At 36.9% G+C, this 22,720-nt stretch overlaps 1 protein-coding gene across 1 annotated transcript in view; it reads left to right on the top strand.

Annotated features, from left to right (window-relative positions):
• Positions 1-19,284, top strand: part of SUGT1 (SGT1 homolog, MIS12 kinetochore complex assembly cochaperone) — a 52,216-nt gene extending 32,932 nt beyond the window's left edge. Inside the window, exons 11-13 of the mRNA XM_066237019.1 lie at positions 5,271-5,361; positions 10,444-10,625; positions 19,154-19,284. Coding sequence (XP_066093116.1) covers positions 5,271-5,361; positions 10,444-10,625; positions 19,154-19,255 — 375 coding nt within the window. The 3' untranslated portion in view covers positions 19,256-19,284. The remainder of the gene's footprint in view (positions 1-5,270; positions 5,362-10,443; positions 10,626-19,153) is intronic.
• Positions 19,285-22,720: the final 3,436 nt, after the last annotated feature.

Here is a 22,720-nt window from a genome sequence, read left to right as displayed (position 1 = left end):
TCAGACCGTGAGGGACACGGACTATAAAAAAAACTGTGAACAAATCTGGCCCTGGCCGGTTGGCTCAGTGGTAGAGCGTTGGCCTGGCGTGCGGAAGTCCCGGGTTCGATTCCCGGCCAGGGCACACAGGAGAAGCGCCCATCTGCTTCTCCACCCCTCCCCCTCTCCTTCCTCTCTGTCTCTCTCTTCCCCTCCCGCAGCCGAGGCTCCATTGGAGCAAAGATGGCCCGGGCGCTGGGGATGGCTCCTTGGCCTCTGCCCCAGGCGCTGGAGTGGCTCTGGTCGCAACAGAGCGACGCCCCGGAGGGGCAGAGCATCGCCCCCTGGTGGGCGTGCCGGGTGGATCCTGGTTGGGTGCATGCGGGAGTCTGTCTGGCTGTCTCTCCCCGTTTCCAGCTTCAGAAAAATACAAAAAAAAAACAACTAACTGTGAACAAATCCCTATGCACACTGCACATATCTTATTTTAAATTAAAAAAAACAAAATGGGAACAAATACAATATTTAAAATTAAGAACAAGTAAATTTAAATCAACAAACTGACCAGTATTTCAATGGGAACTATGCTCCTCTCACTGACCACCAATGAGAAAGGTGCCCCTTCAAGAAGTGCAGCGGAGGGGACCTGATAAATGGCCTCAGGGGGCCGCAGGCCGTAGTTTGGGGACCCCTGCATTAAGCGAAACAATGCCTGATGAAACCAGTTTTACCATAGGCTGATTGATACCGTGATATAAATAAGTTTCTATGGCATCTCATCAACTTTATAATGAAATGATGTTATTCAAGGGCCTGTCATACTTAATTATATCTTAGGGGAAATAAAAGTTTGAATCCTTTTTCATACAGCAGAGGGAGATAGTGTTAAAATATTGGAAAAATCTTTCAGTTACTGGGAATAATTTAGTGATGACACTAAGAAGGAAAAGTAGTGAAGTAATTTGCTTTTAATGTGTGTTCAAATGTCTTAAATCCTTTATGTGAATTGAGAAAAGAATGCATTTTGCTTAAAAGAATTTGCTTAAAATTAAAGATTTTATAACATCAGTGGATTAAAAGGGTTATTTCTTTTTGCTTTTCAGAAAGCTGTTTTTCTTTCTTACCTTCGAGGTTGAACGGATGTTGCATATTCATGTATAACCATTGGTTAAGTGTTATTAATTCAAGTGTAAAATTAATGTAATTTGCAATGAAAATGAGAAGAGCTAGGACCCTTAAATTAATGAAATAGTACTTCTTAACTAAATATTTTACGGTGTAATATTTAATGTTTTTTCAAGTCAGAATTCATATTTCCAGTGTCTCTCATAGTTATTTCTACCTTTTGCTGAAGGCTAGCTTTCATATCTACCTATTAATTCATTTTCTTTATTAAGAAAATGCAATGTTCTTCTGTCCTATTAGTTTCATGACAATATTTTCTGGTCACATTCACAGGATTATAACTTCAGCTACAGCTATGCTGTGAAATATTTGTTATAAAGATGAATACTCATTCCCTCTAAATAAAAAATTAGAATCTCAAAATCTTTTGGAGTAAGTTTGCCCTTGTGGAAATGTTCTATTCCAATTTTAGTCAGTAATTTTTCCATATTGCATCAATATAAAATATGAAGGATTTTAACTGTAACCATGGGAAATGAAAATGTGTCTTTAATTAGAGACAAATAACTCCCTTTTCCCTTCTTAACCCACAAAAATTTGAGAAGTTTTGAGTGAATTTCTTAATATTCATAGAGGAATCCCAGTGATGGTGGAATGGAGCTGGCAGTGCTGCGGATGCCACTGCTTGTTTAAGCGCACAGTTGTTGGGGCTTGGGAGATAGTGGTTCTGTGTTTTTGATACAGTGGTGGTGATAATAGTAAGGTTTTTTTAAAAAAATAACTGATTAGTTGCTGATACTTACAAATTGTAGATCTTGGAGTATATTCTTGCCACCTTTGCTATTAATGTATATTTACATTTCTTAAATGAAAAGGATTTTACTGTACATTCTCTCTGTAGCTATCTTTTTAAACACTGTCATACATTAATATTACTTCGACTAAAATAGGGATACAAGATATTTTTCATGCCCTTAAATATTCTATAGCAAAGTATTTTATTATATACATTAACTATAGCTTATTTAGTAGTCCCATATTGTTTGACCTGTGGAGAATTTTAGTAGGTAACTATTTTGATTGCTGTGTATTATCCAATGCAATCCTTACAATTATTGCATAGTGTAGGTATCTTTATCACCTATTTACAGGTACGAAAACTGAACCCAGAGATGTTAAATAATTTACTCAGATTTTTTAGCTAGTTATGATGATTATAAAGAGATCGAGGGAGCATTCAGTTGTTTGGCAGACACAGTGCTATCTTCTTTCTGTAAGTGGTCTCATTTAATCCTCATAAGAACCCTACATCAAGTAAGTAGGTCCTTTTAATCCTGTTTTACAGTAGAAACTGAGGCTCAGTGAAATTAGTTACTTGCTCAGGGCCATATATTCAACAAGTTGCACCTATTTGTGACTCTTCAACAAATACACAACTGATTATTTTCTTGTTCTCAACCTCTCCTTACTTCTGAGGAAATAAATAAAACTAATAGTAAAAGATACTTTCAGCAAGTTATTCTACGTCTTGGCTCCCTCATCACTAAAATTTGGATGGTAATTTTTATAGGGATGTTCTTTTAACATCCCTTTAAGTGAGATGATATGTGTAAAGAACTTTGTACCTGGGGTACGATTATTTATATTTGAATTCAGGCTGTAAAGCAATAAATGCATATCCATAGAAAATTTCGAAAAATACAATAGAGCTGAGAAAGTAATCACTCCGTCTTACTACTGATGAAATATTGGCATATTGCCTTCCACACAACTATATATTTAGGTTTGTTGCTATAGATGATGTATACTGGAATTTTTTGTTTGTGGTAACTGTCTCTTTTGGTTGATTTCTCCAAAGAAGAATAGAGACTGTGACTTTATGCACTAGCATAGTACCTGGCTCAGAATTGGCACTCAGTAAATGTTTGAATTGAGCTACTGGAACTTTGAAGATTTTTCAGTTCCTTTTCATTTATTACTTTTTCTTTTTTAAGAGAGAGACAGGAAGGGAGAGAGATGAAAAGTATCATCTCATAGTTGTGGTACTTTAGTTGTTCATTGATTGCTTCCTCATACGTTCCTTGACCAGGGGGGCTCCAGCTGAGCCAGTGACCCCTTGCTCAAGCTGTCGACCATGGGGTCATTTCTATGGTCTCAGAGTCATTTCTATGGTCCCTTGCTCAAGTCGGAGACCCTATGCTTAAGCTGGTGAGCCCGCACTCAAACCAGATGAGCTTGTGCTCAAGCCAGTGATCTTGGGGTTTCAAACCTGGGTCCTCTGCATCCCAGTCCGACGCTTGTGCTATCCACTGCACCACCACCTGGTCAGGCTAGACATTTCTTATAAAATATTTGTTTTTATTTATGTAGACTTTAAACAACATGTGTGTTAAATTAAAAATACTATACTTTTTGCTCCTTTCTCAGTGACATTTGTTTCATGTTTTTATTTCAATGCTTCTAAAAAGATGATTACTCAGAGACCACACCCCTTCCACACCATCACTTCATGTCTGATTAAAGTATTGAGGCATATTTCTCTGTTAAGTGTTTTGGTAAGGCATTTTAATATGCTAACTTTAAAGATTCTCTCACTAAATGGAGCTTGTAGAAAGATTACCAGTAATTGATTTTTAAATGATTCAGCTGATCTAAAGGAGTCAAATAACTAAGGTGTGAATAGGCTTTTTCTTCTGTTAAATCTGTGTTTGAGTTTTTTCTATTTATAAAAGTAATAATCCTTTTTTTAGTAAAAAGTGTTAGAACATAAAATTCTAATTTGATTCTTAAACTTTTTGGATTATAACTATTACTGTTTACCATCACTATAAATGCTGGGTTTTGCTAGGCTATAAATGGAGATGAAGGCATTACTTGAATAAGGGGAAAAATGGTAGATATGTTAGGGTTAAGGATACATACACTTTAGGGATAAGCCTTGATTAGTAAAAGATGCTTTTAGAATGCTATTAACCTTTTAGTTTAATAAGTTTAGCATTCAGAAACTGTTCATATGGCCTGACCAGGTGGTGACGCAGTGGATACAGGATCAGACTGGGACGCAGAGGACCCAAGTTTGAAACCCTGAGGTTGCCAGCTTGAGCGTGGGCTTATCCAGTTTGATCACAGGGTCATTGGCTTGAGCAAGGGGTCACTCGCTCTATTGTACCCCCCTGGTCAAGGCATGTATGAGAAAGCAATCAATGAACTAAGGAGACTATGGAGCCACAATGAAGTATTGATGCTTCTCTTCTTTCTCCCTTCCTGTCTGTTTGTATCTGTCCTTCTCTGTGTGTCTCTCTCTCTCTCTCACACACACAAAAGAAACTGTTCGTATGCCTTACACCATTTTTTCCCATCTGTATTTTTCACTGCTTTATCATAAATCCTGGACTTGATGCAAATTAGTCTTCTCCCTACTCCTTGACGCACTGTGTGCCCTTTTACACCTCATAGCTCCAGTTTTAGGCTGTTCCCTTGGCTTCTGGAGACCTGCCCTGTCCACCATAGCAGATTTCCTTCTCTCACAGCTCTTCACAGGTAGCCGGAAACCTTACCTGTTCACATCTAGGTGTGATGTCTCCTGAGCTTTTAGAACATTTATTTGCTTCTTGAATAACTTTCAAGTGTATCACATACTTATAAATGGTCAGGGACATGTCTTGAATATTTAAAAAATCCCCCACATCCCTTAAGACTATTATGTTATTTATAGTGGGTGTTTAAGAATTATTGAATGAATGATTGTGAAAATGTTGATGGGCACTATTGCCATCTTGGGCTGGCTTATTATTGTGGCGGGTATCTTCTATATGGTGTTTAGTAGCACCCCCAGTCTCTCTTCACCAGATATCAATAGCACTGCTCATCCTCACCCCAGTTGTGGCAACCAACAGTGTCTCCAGACATTGCCAAGTCACTGCTCATTGAAAACACTGCTTTAGAAGGAAAATGCATGAGGATTTCAAAACTCTTCTTAATTTTAGTTTATAATGTGTGTTTTTGAAGGGCTTTCAAGTAAAAACAAATGTTTAAAAATTCTTCAGATTTAACCTTGTATAATTTAAGGAAACTATCTCAAGGACACTTTGATGATTTAAGAAAATTGCATTTTTGTGTGTCTGTTTTACCTTCAATAATGGATCTTATTTGGTGTTTTCCTCCAGATTGAAATTAAAATGAAAAAGCCAGAGGCTGTGAGATGGGAAAAGCTAGAGGGGCAAGGAGACATGCCTAAACCAAAACAGTTCATAACAGGTTTGTTTTCTGGTTTTGATGAGTTTTAAAAATCAAATTGTGTTACATAGTTCAAATTAAATAGTAATTAGCATTCTTTTTGCTTTTTTTATGTTCTCAAAATCAGATACATTGAGTATAATAAGATTGCGCTGTAATGAATGCCTTTCTTATGAAGGTTCTGACTTCATTAACTCTTTAAGAGTGCAATGAATGGCAACAAATGCCCAGAGAGAATTGGAATTCATTGTTTACCTTATCAGTTTATGATATCATATGGGGGTTGTTTGGTTTTTTGTGTTGGCTTTTCCTGCTGCTGCTTTTTGAGTTTTAAGTGTATTAGTAGTTTAGTGATCTTTCCTCTTCTTCCCTCTCCCTTGTTATTTATTCCTTTCTATTCTGATATTGTCAACACTAATTTCTTGGAATTTCAGGGCTTCAGCTGAGTCAAGTATCTATTCATTTCACTATATTGCTGGTGTAATAGAGGTAGAACTGAACAAGTAATGAATGCCTAAGGCAGGGGTCCCCACACTTTTTACACAAGGGGCCAGTTCACTGTCCCTCAGACCATTGAAGGGCCAGACTATAAAAAAAACTGTGAACAAATCCCTATGCACACTACACATATCTTATTTTAAAGTAAAAAAAACAAAACAGGAACAAATACAATATTTAAAATAAAGAACAAGTAAATTTAAATCAACAAACTGACCAGTATTTCAATGGGAACTATGGGCCTGCTTTTGGCTAATGAGATAGTCAATGTCCGGTTCCATATTTGTCACTGCTAGCCGTAACAAGTGATATGACGCGCTTCCAGAGCCGTAATGTGTGTGTCCCGCGTCACCAGAAGTAGTACTGTACGTGAGCGACACCGCCACATACAGTGCTCCTCTCACTGACCACCAATGAAAGAGGTGCCCCTTCTGGAAGTGTGGTGGGGGCCGGATAAATGGCCTCAGGGGGCTGCAGTTTGGGGACCCCTGGCCTAAGGAAAGCCTAGGAGAAGAGTAGAAAACTAGGGTTGATATGTTTAGCCCTTTAAGGGACAGGCTACTGCTCTATGTTGAGGTCAATTCTAAACATATGCAATAGGCCAATAGGTATTTTTCTAATAGAATAATTAATCTGTAAGACACTTTTAGAAAAACAACCTAAGACTGTATTTTACAGCAATGGCCTGATTAATAAATGGAGAAAAATATCCTTTTCATTAGTTAATGCTTTAATGTGATGATTGAATAAAGTAACATTGTGTCTCAGCTACTTTTAGATTTTTTCACTGCTTTCTTCTATAACAGAAAACACGTTTTTTTATGTCATCTTTCAGAAAACATTTGAGTTAGCCAACAGATAATTTGTTTTTATTTTAAAATAAGTTTAGAGTCTCATGGAAGTTGCAGAAATAGAGTTCATGTGTACCCTTCAACAAGCTTTCCTGCATGATAATGTTGTGACTAAGCTATAGAATAATTAGCAATACTCCTCAGCCTTAACAAAAGATGAAATACTGTCATTTGCGACACCCTTGAGATAGACCTTGAGAATATTATGCTAAGTGAAATCAGTCAATCAGAAAAAGCTAAGAGCTATATGATTTTGCTCATAGCTGGGATATAAAACTGACATAGACATAGACAAGAGTATGGTGGTTACGGTGGTGAGGGTAGAGGGGGCCAAATACATGGTGGCAGAAGATTGTTTGGCTTTAGGTGATGAGTACACAATGCAATATACAAATCATGTACCATAGAGATACACACCTGAAACATATATGATCCTATTAACCAAGGACACCTGATTAAATTTAATTAAAAAAAATAACAAAACCAGGAAACTGACACCAAAAAATCATTTTTTAAATGTTCTCCATTGATTTGAGGGAGGGAGGGAGGGAGAAAAGGGAGAGAGAGAAGCATCAACTCTTGTTCCACTTAGTTCCATTTAGTTGTGCATCATTGATTATTTCTTGTACATGCCCTGACCAGGGATTGAACCTGTGATTTTAGTGTGTTTGGAAAACACCATCCACTGAACCACCCAGCCAGGGCCACCAACAGATCATTTAAGAATGAAATTTTAGCCTGGGTAATTAAGAATGAAATTTCAAGTTGGTATTTAAGCTCTGCTTCCCACTTTATTTGAAAGATGTAGTAAAGCTGTCATGTGCTTCTCTTGGGGCTGACTCCCAGAGATTTTGGGGCTGAGGTTTATATATAGCTAATAGCATTTTTTCAGAGAAACACTTTAAATGTAGTCTCTCATTTAATTCTAACAACAGCCCTATACAGTAGGCAGCCCAGTATTATTTTTCCTATTTTACAGGTTCAGAAAAGTAAAGCAACTTGCTTAAGATCACCTAGCATTTTTATATTGTCTAGGACTAAATGCAGGTTTTCAGAGCCTTGGTCTGGTTTTTCTGTTTGACTTCCTGTGCTTTACTGCTTTTTGCTGCATTTCCAAACACAGAAATGTCTCTGCTGACATGAGTATATTTGCAGTTATTTGATATTCTAGTGAATAATGAGCAAGGGAGTTAGGTTACTCATCTCTTAGTAATTCATCTACTATCTACAGGTGTTAAAATTTTTCTGAGGTCAACTTTTTAGTTTTACAAATTTTTGCAAAAGATACTACAAACTTTTTCTAAACTCAGTGCTTTGCATATTTATAAAGATGCTGTTCCTTCTGTCTTGTTATATTTTTGTAAGGAATTAACATGCTTGTCAGATTCCTGTGTCTTGCAAGCTGCAGACTGTAGATAAGGGCACGTCGCTTAACTAGGGGTAGTCAACCTTTCTATACCTACCGCCCACTTCTGTATCTCTGTTAGTAGTAAAGTTTTCTAACTGCCCACCCGTTCCACAGTAATGGTGATTTATAAAGTAGGGAAGTAACTTTACTTTATAAAATTTATAAAGCAGAGTTACAGCAAGTTAAAGCATATAATAATAATTACTTACCAAATACTTTGTCAGATTTTCGCTAAGTTTGGCAGAATAAATCTTTATAAAACAACTTGCTATAGTTAAATCTATCTTTTTATTTATACTTTGGTTGCTCCACTACCACCCACCATGAAAGCTGGAACGCCCACTACTGGGCAGTAGGGACCAGGTTGACTAACACTGTCTTAACCTATCAGGGCAGAGGAGATTAGAACCTGTGATCTCATCCTTCTGGGGAGTCCACACTAGGATTAATTAACCTCATGAGTTAACCTAGGCTCTTAATTTTCATGGCTTTAAAATTTTTTTTTTTTGGCTACTAGTGATAATGCACAGAGATAGAAGAGATAATAGAGGGGAGAGGGTCGGTAGGATTTGGAAAACATTATGATTTCCTTGAATAAAACTGAGTGGTGTGTTATGGTGGTGTTTTGTTTTGAGGCGAGGATGGTCAGGGAGAAAGTTGGTTTACAGGTGGAGAAAATGGATGGAAAAGTAATTAACAATTAGTAGTTTCTCAACTATTTTGAAGAAGGGGATATGGAGAGGCAGTAGTGGAAGAAGGACATTTATATTACCATTAATGTGTTTCAATGATTAACAGGTAATCTTTGAGTCAATTTTTTTTAAAGTTCTGTAGTTATGTTGTCCAGTATAGTAACTGCTAGCCACATGTACCTATTGAGCACTTAAAATATGACTAGCCTGGAGTGAGATGTGCTCTGAAGTGTAAAATACATACCAAATTTTGAAGACTTACTATGAAAAAGTATATTGTAATATTTTTGTTTTTAATGAAAGGATACTATTTTGCATATGTTAGGTTAAATAAAAGCTATTATTAAAATGCATTTCACCTGATTCTTTCTACTAAGGTGGCTACTAGAAAATTTTTAATTATATATGTGGCTTACATTTGTGGTTTACATTATATTTCCACTGGACAGTGAGCAGAACTGCTCTTACAGCTACTTGACAGTGCCCCAAGTCCTTGGGCTGGTAGTCTGGCTGCAAGCAGCCTCCATTTATCCCAGTGTGCCCTATAGATAATATTTTTCACTGTGTGTGCATGGTGTCTCTGTAGTAGTTTTCAACATCTGTTGAAGCAGTCTAATATTTTTCATGTGCAAGGAGGATGAAGTCTTAACTCACTGCCTACTGTCATTGATAATTATATATATTTTCGGGGTTTTTGTACTCTAAAACAGTGGTCCCCAACCCTCGGGCCGCGGACTGGTATTGGTCCGTGGGACATTTGGTACTGGTCCGCAGAGAAAGAATAAATAACTTACATTATTTCCGTTTTATTTATATTTAAGTCTGAACGATGTTTTATTTTTAAAAATGACCAGATTCCCTCTGTTACATCCATCGAAGACTCACTCTTGACGCTTTGTCTCGGTCACATGATACATTTATTCGTCCCACCCTAAAGGCCGGTCTGTGAAAATGTTTTCTGATGTTAAACCGGTCCGTAGCCCAAGAAAGGTTGGGGACCACTGCTCTAAAAGATAGATAAGTATCTCAGAAAATGCCACATTTTTAACATTAAAATTTTGTTTATAAATTTCTCTTTCTTTAAAATGTTTGTTTATTGATTTTAGAAAGAGGAAAGGGGAGAGAGAGTGATTTGTTGTTTCACTTACTTATGCATTTATTGGCTGATTCTTGTGTGTGCCCTGACCTCAGGATTGAACTCGCCACCTCGGTGTTGGAAGGATGCACTAACTAGCTGAACTTCCCTACCAGGGCTTATACAAGACATTTCTTAATGAAGCAACTTTTAAAAAAATTTATTTTAGAATTGTTTGTACTATCTTTGCATCTTTTCTGTAAATAGTTCCTATATACTTCTCACAGTTTTCCCTCTTAATAACGTGATGTTTTTAATCTAATTTTGTATAATGTACCAAAAGTTTACACTTTAATGACTTTGTTCAAAAGAAATTTCTAGATTTTACACTATGTAGATTCAATTTTTAGAAGTATACATTTAATTATTGATGTATATTTCAGAAAGATACTTATTTCAAACATGAAATACAGTGAAACCCAATCAGCTGTTATTTGCTAAGGTATTCTATACACCATGGTTACAAAGTTTATAGATTCTTGGCTTAAACAACATCACTTCTGTCTTTTTACTCCATAGATGTAAAGAAACTATACCCATCATCATCTCATTATACAAGAAACTGGGATAAGTTGGTTGGAGAGATCAAAGAAGAAGAAAAGAATGAGAAGTTGGAGGGAGATGCAGCTTTAAACAAATTATTTCAGCAGATCTATTCAGATGGCTCTGATGAAGTGAAACGTGCCATGAACAAATCATTTGTAAGAATACAAACGTTTAAAATATATATCATGGTAGTAAATTCAGAAATTTTTAAAGCATGTTAAAGTACAAAATTTGAGACCAAATTTCATGTACTGTAGTTGGGAGAGATTTGTCTGAACATTTCTTCTTGCTCTAAACTTAGAGTACAGTAGTTATTGAGGAAGTTGGAAACTTCTGGAGGAGATGAGAAACAAGTGGTTCACACCAAGTTTTTGTTTTGTTTTTATCATTGAGTTAGAACTGGAAAGGCCTAAGAAATACCAAGATTACAGTGGGTGATACAGAGCTCTTCCAGTTGGATTTGCCACAAGAGCCGAATGAGCTTCCATTATTTACCTTTTAGTCTCAATGTCAGAGGTGAAGAATATAGACTTCACCTCTGAAACTTGCATTGTTTGGCAAGTGAAGGTGCACATTAGTTATTTATTGGTTTGTTAAATTTTCTATTGATTAAGAAAATTCAAGCATTTTGCCAGGGCAGGATAAATGCTATCTAAGTTAGGTCTCAATTTCTGAGACCTTTATGACAAGCCATCACTGTAGAACTATGTAGATTATTTTGCTTGAAGGTACAATCATTTGGTTTTTACCAGTATCTCTGATAACGTTACTCTTGTAAGGCATTTATATTTACAGTAGAAAGTTAATATTAATGTTTAATAATTAAAAATTAATATTTAGTTAGGTTGAGGTTTAGATATTCCACATAAGTTACCATATGGTAACTGGTCTTGGTTGCTCTTTTCACTGCTGACTTAAACATTTTTGTCTTAATTAAACTTTTTATTTTGAGATAGTTGTAGATTCACATGCAGTTGTAAGAAATAAGGGAGAGTTCTTGTATCCTTTACAGTTTCCCCCAGTGAAAACATTTTTCAAAACTGTAGTACAACATTACAACCATGATATTAATAGTTAAGATAAAAAACATTTCCATTGCCACAGGATCCGTCTTTGTCACTGTATGGCCATATCGATTTCCCTCACACTCCTACTCCTCCTCAACCCTGGCAACCAATAATGTGGCAATTCTGATCAAATTCGTGGTTTGCAGATATATTCTCACAGCCTGTAGCTTGTCTTTTCATTTTCTTGACGTTCTTCTGCAGAGCCATAGTATTTAATTTTGAAGTTTAATTTATCAATTTTTATTTTTATGGATTATGCTTTTAGTGTCAAGTCTAAAATCTTTCAAGTCCTGTATCTCAAAGATATTTTTTCCTCATTTTTTCTTTTAATGAAAGTGTTGTAGTTTTATTTATTACATTTAGGTATATAAAGTGTGAGACATAGGTTGAGGGTGTTTGTTTGTTTATTTTAGCTGATGTATGTTCATTTGCTCCATTTGTTGAAAAGATCGTCTTTTCTTCATTGAATTGCTTTTTACCTTTCTCAAAAATCAGTTGAGTATTTTGTATGAGTCCATCTGTGTTCCCTGTTCTCTTGATCTACATGTCCCTTTGTTAACTCCGCTGTCTTGATTACTGTAGCTATACAAGTTTTTAAATTGGGCAGACTCATTCTTCCTACTTTATTTATTTATTTATTTATGACAGAGAAAGAGAGAGAGACACACACATACACACTGAGGGAGGGACAGATAGGGACAACGGGCAGGAAGGGAGAGAGATGAGAAGCATCAAGTCTTCCTTATGGCACCTTAGTTGTTCATTGATTGCTTTCTCATATGTGTCTTGATGGGGGGAGGGGCTACAGAAGAGCAAGTGACCCCTTGCTCAAGCCAGCGACCTTGGGCTCAAGCCAGTGACCACGGGGTCATGTCTATGATCCCACACTCAAGCCAGCAACACCACATTCAAGCTGATGAACTCACACTCAAACCAGTGACCTGGTGATTTCACACTATATTCTTCTGGGTCCCAGTTTGGTGCTCTATCCCAGGGGTCCCCAAACTACGGTTCGTGGGCTGCATGCGGCCCCCTGAGGCCATTTATCTGGCCCCGCCGCACTTCCGGAAGGGGAACCTCTTTCATTGGTGGTCAGTGAGAGGAGCATAGTTCTCATTGAAATACTGGTCAGTTTGTTGATTTAAATTTACTTGTTCTTTATTTTAAATATTGTATTTGTTCCCGTTTTGTTTTTTTTACTTTAAAATAAGATATGTGCAGTGTGGATAGGAATTTGTTCATAGTTTTTTTTATAGTCCGGCCCTCCAATGGTCTGAGGGACAGTGAACTGGCCCCCTGTGTAAAAAGTTTGGGGACCCCTGCTCTATCCACTGTGCCACTGTCTGGGCAGGCTCTTACTTTATTCTTTATTTTCAAAATTGTTTTATCCTACTTCCTTTGCCTTTCCATATAAATTTTAGAATATTTTGTCTAAATATACAAAAAATCCTGTTAGGAATTGGACTGCACTGTATATAATTTTGGAGAAATTGACATCGTTACTGTGTTGAATTTTTCAATCCATTTATTTAGCTCTTCTTTGATTCCTTTGATCAACATTGCACAGTTTTCAACATATTAATACTGTATGTGTTTTGCCAGATAATACCTAAGTATTTAAATTCTATTTTTGAGTGATTGTAATTGATATCTTATATTTGATACTGGTTTGTTGCTGGTATCTAGAAATACAGTTGGTTTTTAAATTTTTTATTCTGTGAGTTTGTTGAACTTACTAGTTTTAGGATAATCTTGGTGGCGTTCCCTGGTGGTCTAGTGGTTAGGAATAGGATAATCTTGGTAGATTCTTTGTGGTTTAAGAAGAGTAGATACCGGGCCCTGGCCTGTTGGATCAGTGGTAGAGCGTTAGCCTGGCGTGCAGGATTTCCGGGTTCGGTTCCTGGCCAGGGCACACAGGAGAAGCGCCCATCTGTTTCTCCACCCCTCCCCCTCTCCTTCCTCTCTGCCTCTCTCTTCCCCTCCCGCAGCCAAGGCTCCATTGGAGCAAAGTTAGCCTGGGTGCTGAGGATGGCTCTATGGCCTTTGCCTCAGGCGCTAGAATAGCTCTGGTTGCAACAGAGCAACGCCCCAGATGGGCAGAGCATCGCCCCCTGGTGGGCGTGCCAGGTGGATCCTGGTCAGGCGCATGCGAGAGTATGTCTGACTGCCTCCCTGTTTCCAACTTCAGAAAAATACAAAAAAAAAAAAAAAAGAGTAGATACCTTCTATTTTCTACATTGTGTCATCTTCAAATATGGACAGCTTTATTTTTTCCTTTATGATATGTGTGCCTTTTATCTTCTTTTTTTGCTGTATTACACTGGCTGGAACTTCCTAGAACTATGTTAAGAGTGGTGAGAGTGGACATCCTTATAAAGAACCATTCAGTCTTTTACCAATAAGTATGTTAGTTGTAGATATTTTGTAGATGCTCAATCAAGCTGAATTTCTGCTCTAGTCCTAGTTTTTACTGAGGTTGTTATCATGAATGGCTGTTGACTTATTGAGTGCTTTTTCTGCATTGATCAATATAATTATGTGATTTTTCTGCTTTAGCTTTTACTTTATATTATAAATATGATTGTTTTCTACTGTTGCACCAGAATGCACCTCTGGAATAAACGTCACTTTGTCATAGTCTATAATTCTTTTTATATATTGCTCAATTCTATTTTTAGATACTTTTTTGAGGATGTTCGTGTCTATATTCATGAGGGATATTGGTCTATAGAATTCTTTTTTTTGTATTTTGTCTTGTTTTGGGATCAGGGTACTACTAATTTTGTAAAAGAAATTGAGAAGTGCACTATCCTTCTGTTTTTTGGAAGAGGTTGTGTAGAATTTGGGTTAAGTTTTATTTAAACATACTTTAAACCAGTGAAATTATCTGAGTCTGTTAATTTTTTTTTGTGGGGATTTTAAATTATAATTTTAATTATCTTAGTAGCATATAGGGCTGTTCCAGTTATCTGTTGAGTGTGTTGTGGTGGTTTGTGTTTTTGAGAAATTGGTCCATTTTGGTATAAATTGTTAGACCTCTTTGTCATGGATTGTTTAGAAGTATGTTGTATAGTTCCCTAGTGTTTGGAGGTCTTCCTGTTGTCTTTGTATTGTTGATTTCTAATTATATTCCATTGTGGCTTGAGAATATGTTCTGTACATTACATTCTTTTAAATATTCTGATATTTGTTTTATTGCTTAGTATTTGGTCTTTATTAAATAAATTTCCACTTGGAAAGAAGGTATTCTGCTGTTGAGTGGATTGTTCTATAAATACCAATTAGATTCTTTTGGTTGATATTTTTGTTGAATTCCTTTATATCATTGCTGATTTTCTATCTTATTCTATCAATTGTTGAGTGAGGATCTCCAACTATAATTGTGGATTTGTTTCCCCTTAAAGTTCTGTTGGTTTTTGCTGTATGTGTTTTCCAGCTCTGTTGTTTGGTACATATGTATTTAGGATTACTATGTCTTCATGGTGGATTAGCCTTTTATATAATTACATAATGTCATTCTCTGATAATTTTCTATGCTCTGATACTAATATAGCCTATTCTGTCTTTTGATTAATTTTTGAATAATATATCTTTTTTTATACTTTTAGCCTGCTTATATCATACTTAAAGTGAGTTTTTTTAGACAGCATATAGTGGGTCATGGTTTTTAATCAATTCTACCAGTTTCTTTTAATTGGTGCACTTAGGCCATTTACATTTAGTATAATTATTGATATGTTAGGACTTCAGTTTTCTGTTTGTTTTGTGCTTTGTTTTTTTTGTTTTCCTGTGAGTACTTGAACACTTTTTAGAGTTTCATCTTGATTTATTTGTAGTGTTAAATATCTTCTTTGTATTTTTAATGGATGCCTTAGATATTGTATTAGCTATTATACATAACTTATTATGGTCTGCAGGTGTCAGTTTTATTTTGCCTGTTTGAGTGAAGTATAGAAACCTTACCTCTGTCTGCATCCGTTTACCCTCCCTTGTTTATAATTTTTAAAATATTTCCTTTATATACATTTAGAATCACATCAGTTACAGTGTTCTCTCAACTGTCAACCATAATGTAGAAAACTCAGGAGGAAAAGCAAACTGTTGTATTTACTGATTTTGTTACCTTTCTCTTTAAGTTTCCATTTTTCATTTCTTTTCTTTTTAGAGAACTTCCTTTAGGTATTCTTTTAGGGTAGATTGTTTTGGCAAGGATTTCTTTGGGTTTATATTGATTGGGGTTTGCTGTTTTTCTTGAATCTGTAGATTTATGTCTCTTCCCAAATTTGGGAAGGTTTCAGCCATTATTTTATTGAGTACAGTATTTTTTCAGACCTGCCTTTTTTGTTCTCTCTTTCCTCAAACAGTGTTAGGTATTTTGTTAAATCCCACACAGCCCTAAGACTCTCTTCATTTTATCTGCATTTTCTCATATTTGGATTTGGTGATTTGTATTCTGTTTTCTAGTTCACCAGTCCTTCTTTTTTTTTTTAGTCCTTCTCTTCTACTCTTAAGCCATATGCTAACTTTTTTATTTCAGTTATATTTTTCAATTCTAAAACTTCCCATTTGGTTCTTCTTTATATCTTTTGTTTCTTTGTTGAGGCTTTCTACTTTTCATTTATTTCAAGCAAGTTCAGAATTTCTTGTTGAAGCATTTTTACCATAACTACTTTAAAACCTTTTCCAGATGATTTTAACATCTCTGTCATCTCAGTGTTAGTTAGCATCTATTGTTTTCCCTTTTTTCAAATATATTTTGAAATCTGTATTTTTTCTGGTTAATTCACCAATGTCAAGTGGTTTTCAGTTGAAACCTGGTTGGGCATTTTCATGTTATGCTGTGGGACCCTGAATTTTGTTTAACTCTCTGTCTTAGTTGGAATTCTGTCACAACCAGTCTGGCAGGGAAAGTGAAAGCACTGCCTCATTGCTGCCAGGTGAAGGTAGAAATTCAGATACCTGGCTTTGCCTCCGTAAACACTTGGCATCTCCTTGGCACTGCTGTGAGTTGGCATTCCAGCTTCCCACGTTTCTATTGACACTACAGATGGCAGAGCAGGTGGGTTCATGATAGTCCAGCGTGAAAATCTAGGCTCCCCATTCAGCCTTTGCTGGGGATGGGGCCACAGTTCTTTCTGTGATGTTTAGCTGGAATGCAGCAATTATGTCTAAAAGTCTTCTGTCTTCTTAGATTGTCTCTCTGCTGTCCTTCACCCTTCAGCTACAGAGATTAGGCTTTTGTTGGGCCTTTTTTTTTGGTTTGCACCCTTTGGCATTTCCAGCTTCTTTAGCTCCAACTCTAGTATATATGAGACAGGCAGAAAATCCAGGAAGCTCACCACATGTTGTTCCCTGGGCCTGAAGGTCTCTAGCTGAGCTATTATCTTTTCATTTCTTAGAGTCTTGTGTTTGTTATCCATACACGTGTATGTGTACCCATGCATACACACGCACAAAATGTCCAGGGTTTTTAGTTGTACTTAATGGGAAGAGTAGGGAAAAGTACATTTATTCCATGTCCCCAGGGGTAGTCAGTCTAAGTATTGACTTTTAAGAGGGTGCCAGACAAAGTAGCAGTGTGTGAAATTGCATTCAGGAACTTTTCTAATTGTAATTGAACCATGTATACCCATAAAACAAGCCATCTATTTGGCAGCATTGGCCTGGAACATATTTAGGGTTGCTTCTGTCTTTGTGGGAATACAAAAGAAACAAAATTAAGTCATCTCTGATCTTCCATTCTAATTGGACCAAGATCATGTACAAAATAAAGAGGAGAGTGCTAAATTGTACTACAATCCCTTAAAGGAGAGGGGAAATAAATGTGATCAACTGATATGTTCAGATTATAAGCTAAATATGCTTCCTTCGTCCTCTTAAGAGAAGTTATTATATAGACTTGTCCAGTTTTATTCAATATTTTATTTGAATCCTGCCAGGTGCCAGGCCATTGTATTTAGATCTAGGTAGGATATACTATGTTTCCCCATGTATAAGACGCATCTTAATTTTGGGGCCTGAAATTTGAAAAAAAACGTATTACATAAAGTTATTGAACTCAAGTTTTATTCATCATAAAATTCATACAACTCCTCATCATTATCAGAGCTCCCATCCATTAGCTTGTCCTCTGTGTATGATGACGAATCATTGTCTTCATATATTGCCTTGTCCTCAGTTTCATCTATGGCAGCGGTTCTCAACCTGTGGGTTGCGACCCCGGCGGGGGTCGAACGACCAAAACACGGGTCGCCTAAAGCCATTGGAAAATACATATTTATTATACAATACATTTTTAAATAAAATATGTATTTCCGATGGCTTTAGGAAAATACATATTTATTATACAATACATTTTAAAATATGTATTTCCAATGGCTTTAGGAAAATACATATTTATTATACAATACATTTTTAAATAAAATATGTATTTCCGATGGCTTTAGGCGACCCCTGTGTTTTGGTCGTTCGAACCCCGCCGGGGTCGCAACCCGCAGGTTGAGAACCGCTATCTATGGCATTTGAAATGCAACACTTCTACAACCACTGTATAAGATGCACCCAGTTTTTAGACCCCAGATTTTTCCGGAAAATGTGTGTCTTTTACATGGGGAAATATGGTGTTAGTAAAATAGACCCCTTGTTTTTTAGGACCTTTAGTTGGAGCCAAGGATGGGAAGCCAATATAAGAAGGCAGACCTTTAAAACAGTGCAGTGTGGTACATATTATAACAATGGTAATTATACTTACAAGGTAGAGTCCTCATAAGGGTCAAAGAAGTTAACAGATATGGTAAAGTGGGTGTTTCAAGCATAATTAAAGACTTGAAAAGAACTGGGATAGAAGAGAGCATCCCCTGCAAAGGATCCTATGTAAGGGAGCTTGGCAGAAAGTGTGAGGCAGGGGGTTACAGAGAGGTTTCAGTGCAGTAATAAGGTATGTAACTTTATACATATGCTAATAACACAGCTGATTATTTGTAAATGTTGAGATTATATTAAGTCACACTGTTTTGCATTAGGTATCAAATGTCCAGAAAAAGTTTTAAAGTATTTATGAATATGCACATTTGGTGGGTGGCATAGTCAGTACATGCTAAATAGATAACCAGTTCTTTACTGAAACTTTTTGTATACCTATGTGTGTGCACCTTGATTTTTAAAAAATTCCAGATATACTTGGCTGTATTTGGTTTAGAGAGAATGTTAAGAAGAGACTCTTACAGTTCTGCCAACTAATATGGAAAGAGTTTACTTTGCCTGGTCTTTACTGTCATTGGAAAAGAGTTATGTCATCATTTGCTTTGGGAGCCAGTTTTATTTTCATATGAAGGTAGTTTTCCACATACACGTCTGTGCTGATTAGCGGAGGGAGAAGAATCATGGTGTTCTGTCTGAGCATGATGCTCCTACTTACCTTCTAGAGTTTCTTTTTCAGTTTTACGGAATATGATAACTTCTCTGGAAAGCTTAAGATTAAATCAAATTATTGTCTTGTGTTTTTTATTGAGCCATACATAGTTTATATTTGGGATTCTGTGCTTAGAATATTTTTAGAAAAAATATTATCTTGATTAGATGGTCCAAGAATTAATCTATTTTATTTCTTTTTGCAGATGGAGTCCGGTGGTACAGTTTTGAGTACCAACTGGTCTGATGTTGGTAAAAGGAAAGTTGAAATCAATCCCCCTGATGATATGGAATGGAAAAAGTACTAAATAAATTTGCTATCACTGTATTACATATATTTATCTAATGCCCTTTGTGTATTAATACTGCATTCTTGAATTTTGAACACCGAGTCTCTTCAAAGATTATACCTCTTTACCTCTTTGTGCTTTAGAAATTATTTTTCTTCAAGTATTCTAAAGAGTCTATTGAAGAATGACGATCATATTTTATCACTCTGTCCTTAAGGATTTCATACAGGCTGAAATAGAGTGAAATATCATTTGCCTACTAGATAGATTAGTTCTATCTAATTTTGGGAATGGAGGAATTGTTCTTGGGATATCTTGGTTTATTGACTTATTTTTGATGCAGTATTCTCTTAATAATTTGTCAGACTTGGCAACTTTGGGTGGGCATAGATTTTTCAACTTCAGTGTTATTTGCTTTTTAAAACTGCTTTTGAATGAAGTTGTAAATACAGTTTTTTTCTATGAAGAAGTTTGGTTTATTTTTTCTTAAGTTTTTAGTAAGAACTCAAAGTACTTATTACAGGGTGTCCCCATTTGGTTCTTTTTATTGAAAGTATTGTATTTGTAATTGCACTGAGATTTTGATCCTTACCTTCTAAATTCCTGTATAAAACAGACACCTGAGTTTAGCATGCTGCAAATTTAACTGTAGTGAAGGCTAATCTGTGAAGATGAGAGCAGAGAGTGATTTAGCAAAGCCCACCTTCTCTTCTTGCTGCTTTTGCCAAAGCAGTATTCCTAAAATTATAGAACTGGTGGTTTGGTTTGATTTTTGTAGGGCTTATTTATTTTTTCATTAGAAAATCTCTTCTCACATCCTCATGATTACATTTAGTATCTGTTTAGTAACATTATGTGATAAGGCACCACTCTGGCTTCTTAGCTGAAGATAAGATAAATGGGAGGCAAATCAGCTATCATTTCAGCCTCTGAAAGAGTGGGAATTTACCCTCTTCTAGTCATTTGACATGAAGTGTAGCATTAAGGAAAACGTTGGTATAATACCACTAGATCATGACCAAACCTCTGTCCAATTGTTATAGCTTGTTCAAGCATGGGGAATGGGTGTCGGTTCACTGTCCTTCTGCCCATTTAGACTGCAGGCTACATTGTTTTGTTTTTGAACACTGAAGGAAAGGGTGAGATTTAAGTTCTTGATTCTATACATTTCTAAAATTTTCATAGTGAATTTTGCATTCTCGATGTTAAATTTTCCCAGTACCATTGGTCCTACGGGGTAAGTAGGCTATTGCTTTAGAGGGGATGTCAGGGAAGAATAAAGCACTACCCAGAGACAAGAATCTTAGCTTTAGTAAGTCTGCCACTAAATAGCTTTATAATCAACAGGTTTAGCCTTTCTTAGGGTGTGTGTGTGTGTGAGAGAGAGAGAGTGTGTGTGTGTGTGACAGAGACAGACACAGACAGAGGGACAGATAGGGATGGACAGAGAAGAAGGGACAGAGATGAGAAGTATCAATTCTTCGTTATGGTACATTAGTTAGTTGTTCATTGATTGCTTCCCCGTATGTGCCTTGACCGGGGGGCTACAGCAGAGTGAGTGACCCCTTGTGCAAGCCAGCAACCTTGGGCTTCAAGCTAGTGACCAGGGGTCATGTTTATGATCCCATGCTCAAGCCATCAACCTTGGGGTTTTGAACCTGGATCCTCTGTGTCCCAGTCTGACATGCCTGGTCAGGACTGTCTTAGTTTCTTTATCTGTAAATAATTATAGGGTCTTAGAGTTGTAAGTCCATGATTCTAAATACAGAAACATTTTTGCCACTTAAGAATGACATTATTATAATAGAAGTTTGTTTTTTAAACAACTTAGTACTAGATTTTCTTGTATTTTAAAGGATACGTTTTATCTAAAGTATACTTATCTATTGATGAGGTTTATTTAGTGTTGTGGGATTCAGAATTTTGCTGAGCCAAATGGAGTTCCTAATATACATACTATATTACAAAATTATAAAATGTACCTGATCTAAATATAATAGATTTGTTGGTAAAGAATTTGAAGATATAGCCTGACCAGGCAGTGGTGCAGTGGATAGAGTGTCAGACTGGGATGCAGAAGGACCCAGGTTCAAGACCCCGAGGTCACCAGCTTGAGCGTGGGCTCATCTGGTTTGAGCAAAAAGCTCACCAGCTTGGACCCAAGGTCGCTGGCTCGAGCAAGGGGTTACTCACTCTGCTGAAGGCCCGCGGTCAAGGCACATATGAGAAAGCAATCAATGAACAACTAACTGTGTTGCAATGAAAAACTAATGATTGATGCTTCTCATCTCTCTCCATTCCTATCTGTCTGTCCCTATCTATCCTTCTCTCTGACTCTCTCTCTGTCCTTGTAAAAAAAAAAAAAAAAAAGACACATATGGGAGTTGATGTTTCCTGCTCCTCCCCTCCTCTCTCTCTCTCCTCACTAAAATAAATAAATAAATAAATAAATAAATAAATAAATAAATAAATGAAGCATCAACTCATTGTTCTGTCACTTTAGTTTTTTTTTTTTTTTTAACTTTTTTTTTTTTACTTTAGTTCTTTGATTGCTTCTCATACATGCCTTGACCAGGGGGGCTCCACTTGAGCCAGTGACTCCTTGCTCAAGCCAGAGGCCTTGGGATTCAAGCCAGTGACCTTTGGGCTCAAGCCAGCGACTGTGGGGTCATGTCTATAATCCCATTCTCAAGCTGGTGAGGCTGTGCTCAAGCTGGCAACCTCGGGAGTTTCAAACCTGGATTCTCAGCATACCAGGACAGTGCTCTATCCACTGTGCCACCAGCAGGCAGGCCATTTTTTTTTCCTTAAATTCTTCATTTGTTCTGATTTTTGTAATCACTTCCACCTTGATGCCTTCCCAGAATTTTCCTACTGTCTTCAAAGAATCTTGAATGGGATAATTTGCTTTTTTGAATTCTACTATCATGTAATAAAATAGGTTTGAAACTTCAGGATCAATTTTGATAATTCTGTCTTGTATCCTAATCCATTTGGAGTTGGTTGCTAACTAATAAGTCTTTAGTATTGACAGTTACTGGCCACTTTAAAAATATAATCAGCTGGCCTGACCTGTGGTGGCACAGTGGTAAAGCGTCGACCTGGAACGCTGAGGTCACTGGTTCAAAACCCTGCACTTGTCTGGTCAAGGCACATATGGAAGTTGATGCTTCCTGTTCCTCCCCCCTTTCTCTCTCTCTCTTTCTCTCTTTCTCTCTCTCTCTCCTCTCTAAAATGAATAATTAAAAAAAATAGTTAGGCCCTGGCCGGTTGGCTCAGTGGTAGAGCGTCGGCCTGGCGTGCAGAAGTCCCGGGTTCAATTCCTGGCCAGGGCACACAGGAGAAGTGCCCATTTGCTTCTCCACCCCTCCCCCTCTCCTCCCTCTCTGTCTCTCTATTCCCCTCCCGCAGCCGAGGCTCCACTGGAGCAAAGATGGCCCGGGCGCTGGGAATGGCTCCTCGGCCTCTGCCCCAGGCGCTAGA

This window comes from Saccopteryx bilineata, chromosome 6 (assembly GCF_036850765.1).
Source record: "Saccopteryx bilineata isolate mSacBil1 chromosome 6, mSacBil1_pri_phased_curated, whole genome shotgun sequence".
Lineage (NCBI taxonomy): Eukaryota > Metazoa > Chordata > Mammalia > Chiroptera > Emballonuridae > Saccopteryx > Saccopteryx bilineata.
The sequence above is the reverse complement of the archived record's forward strand: the minus strand, read 5'-3'. Positions and strand labels throughout refer to the sequence as shown.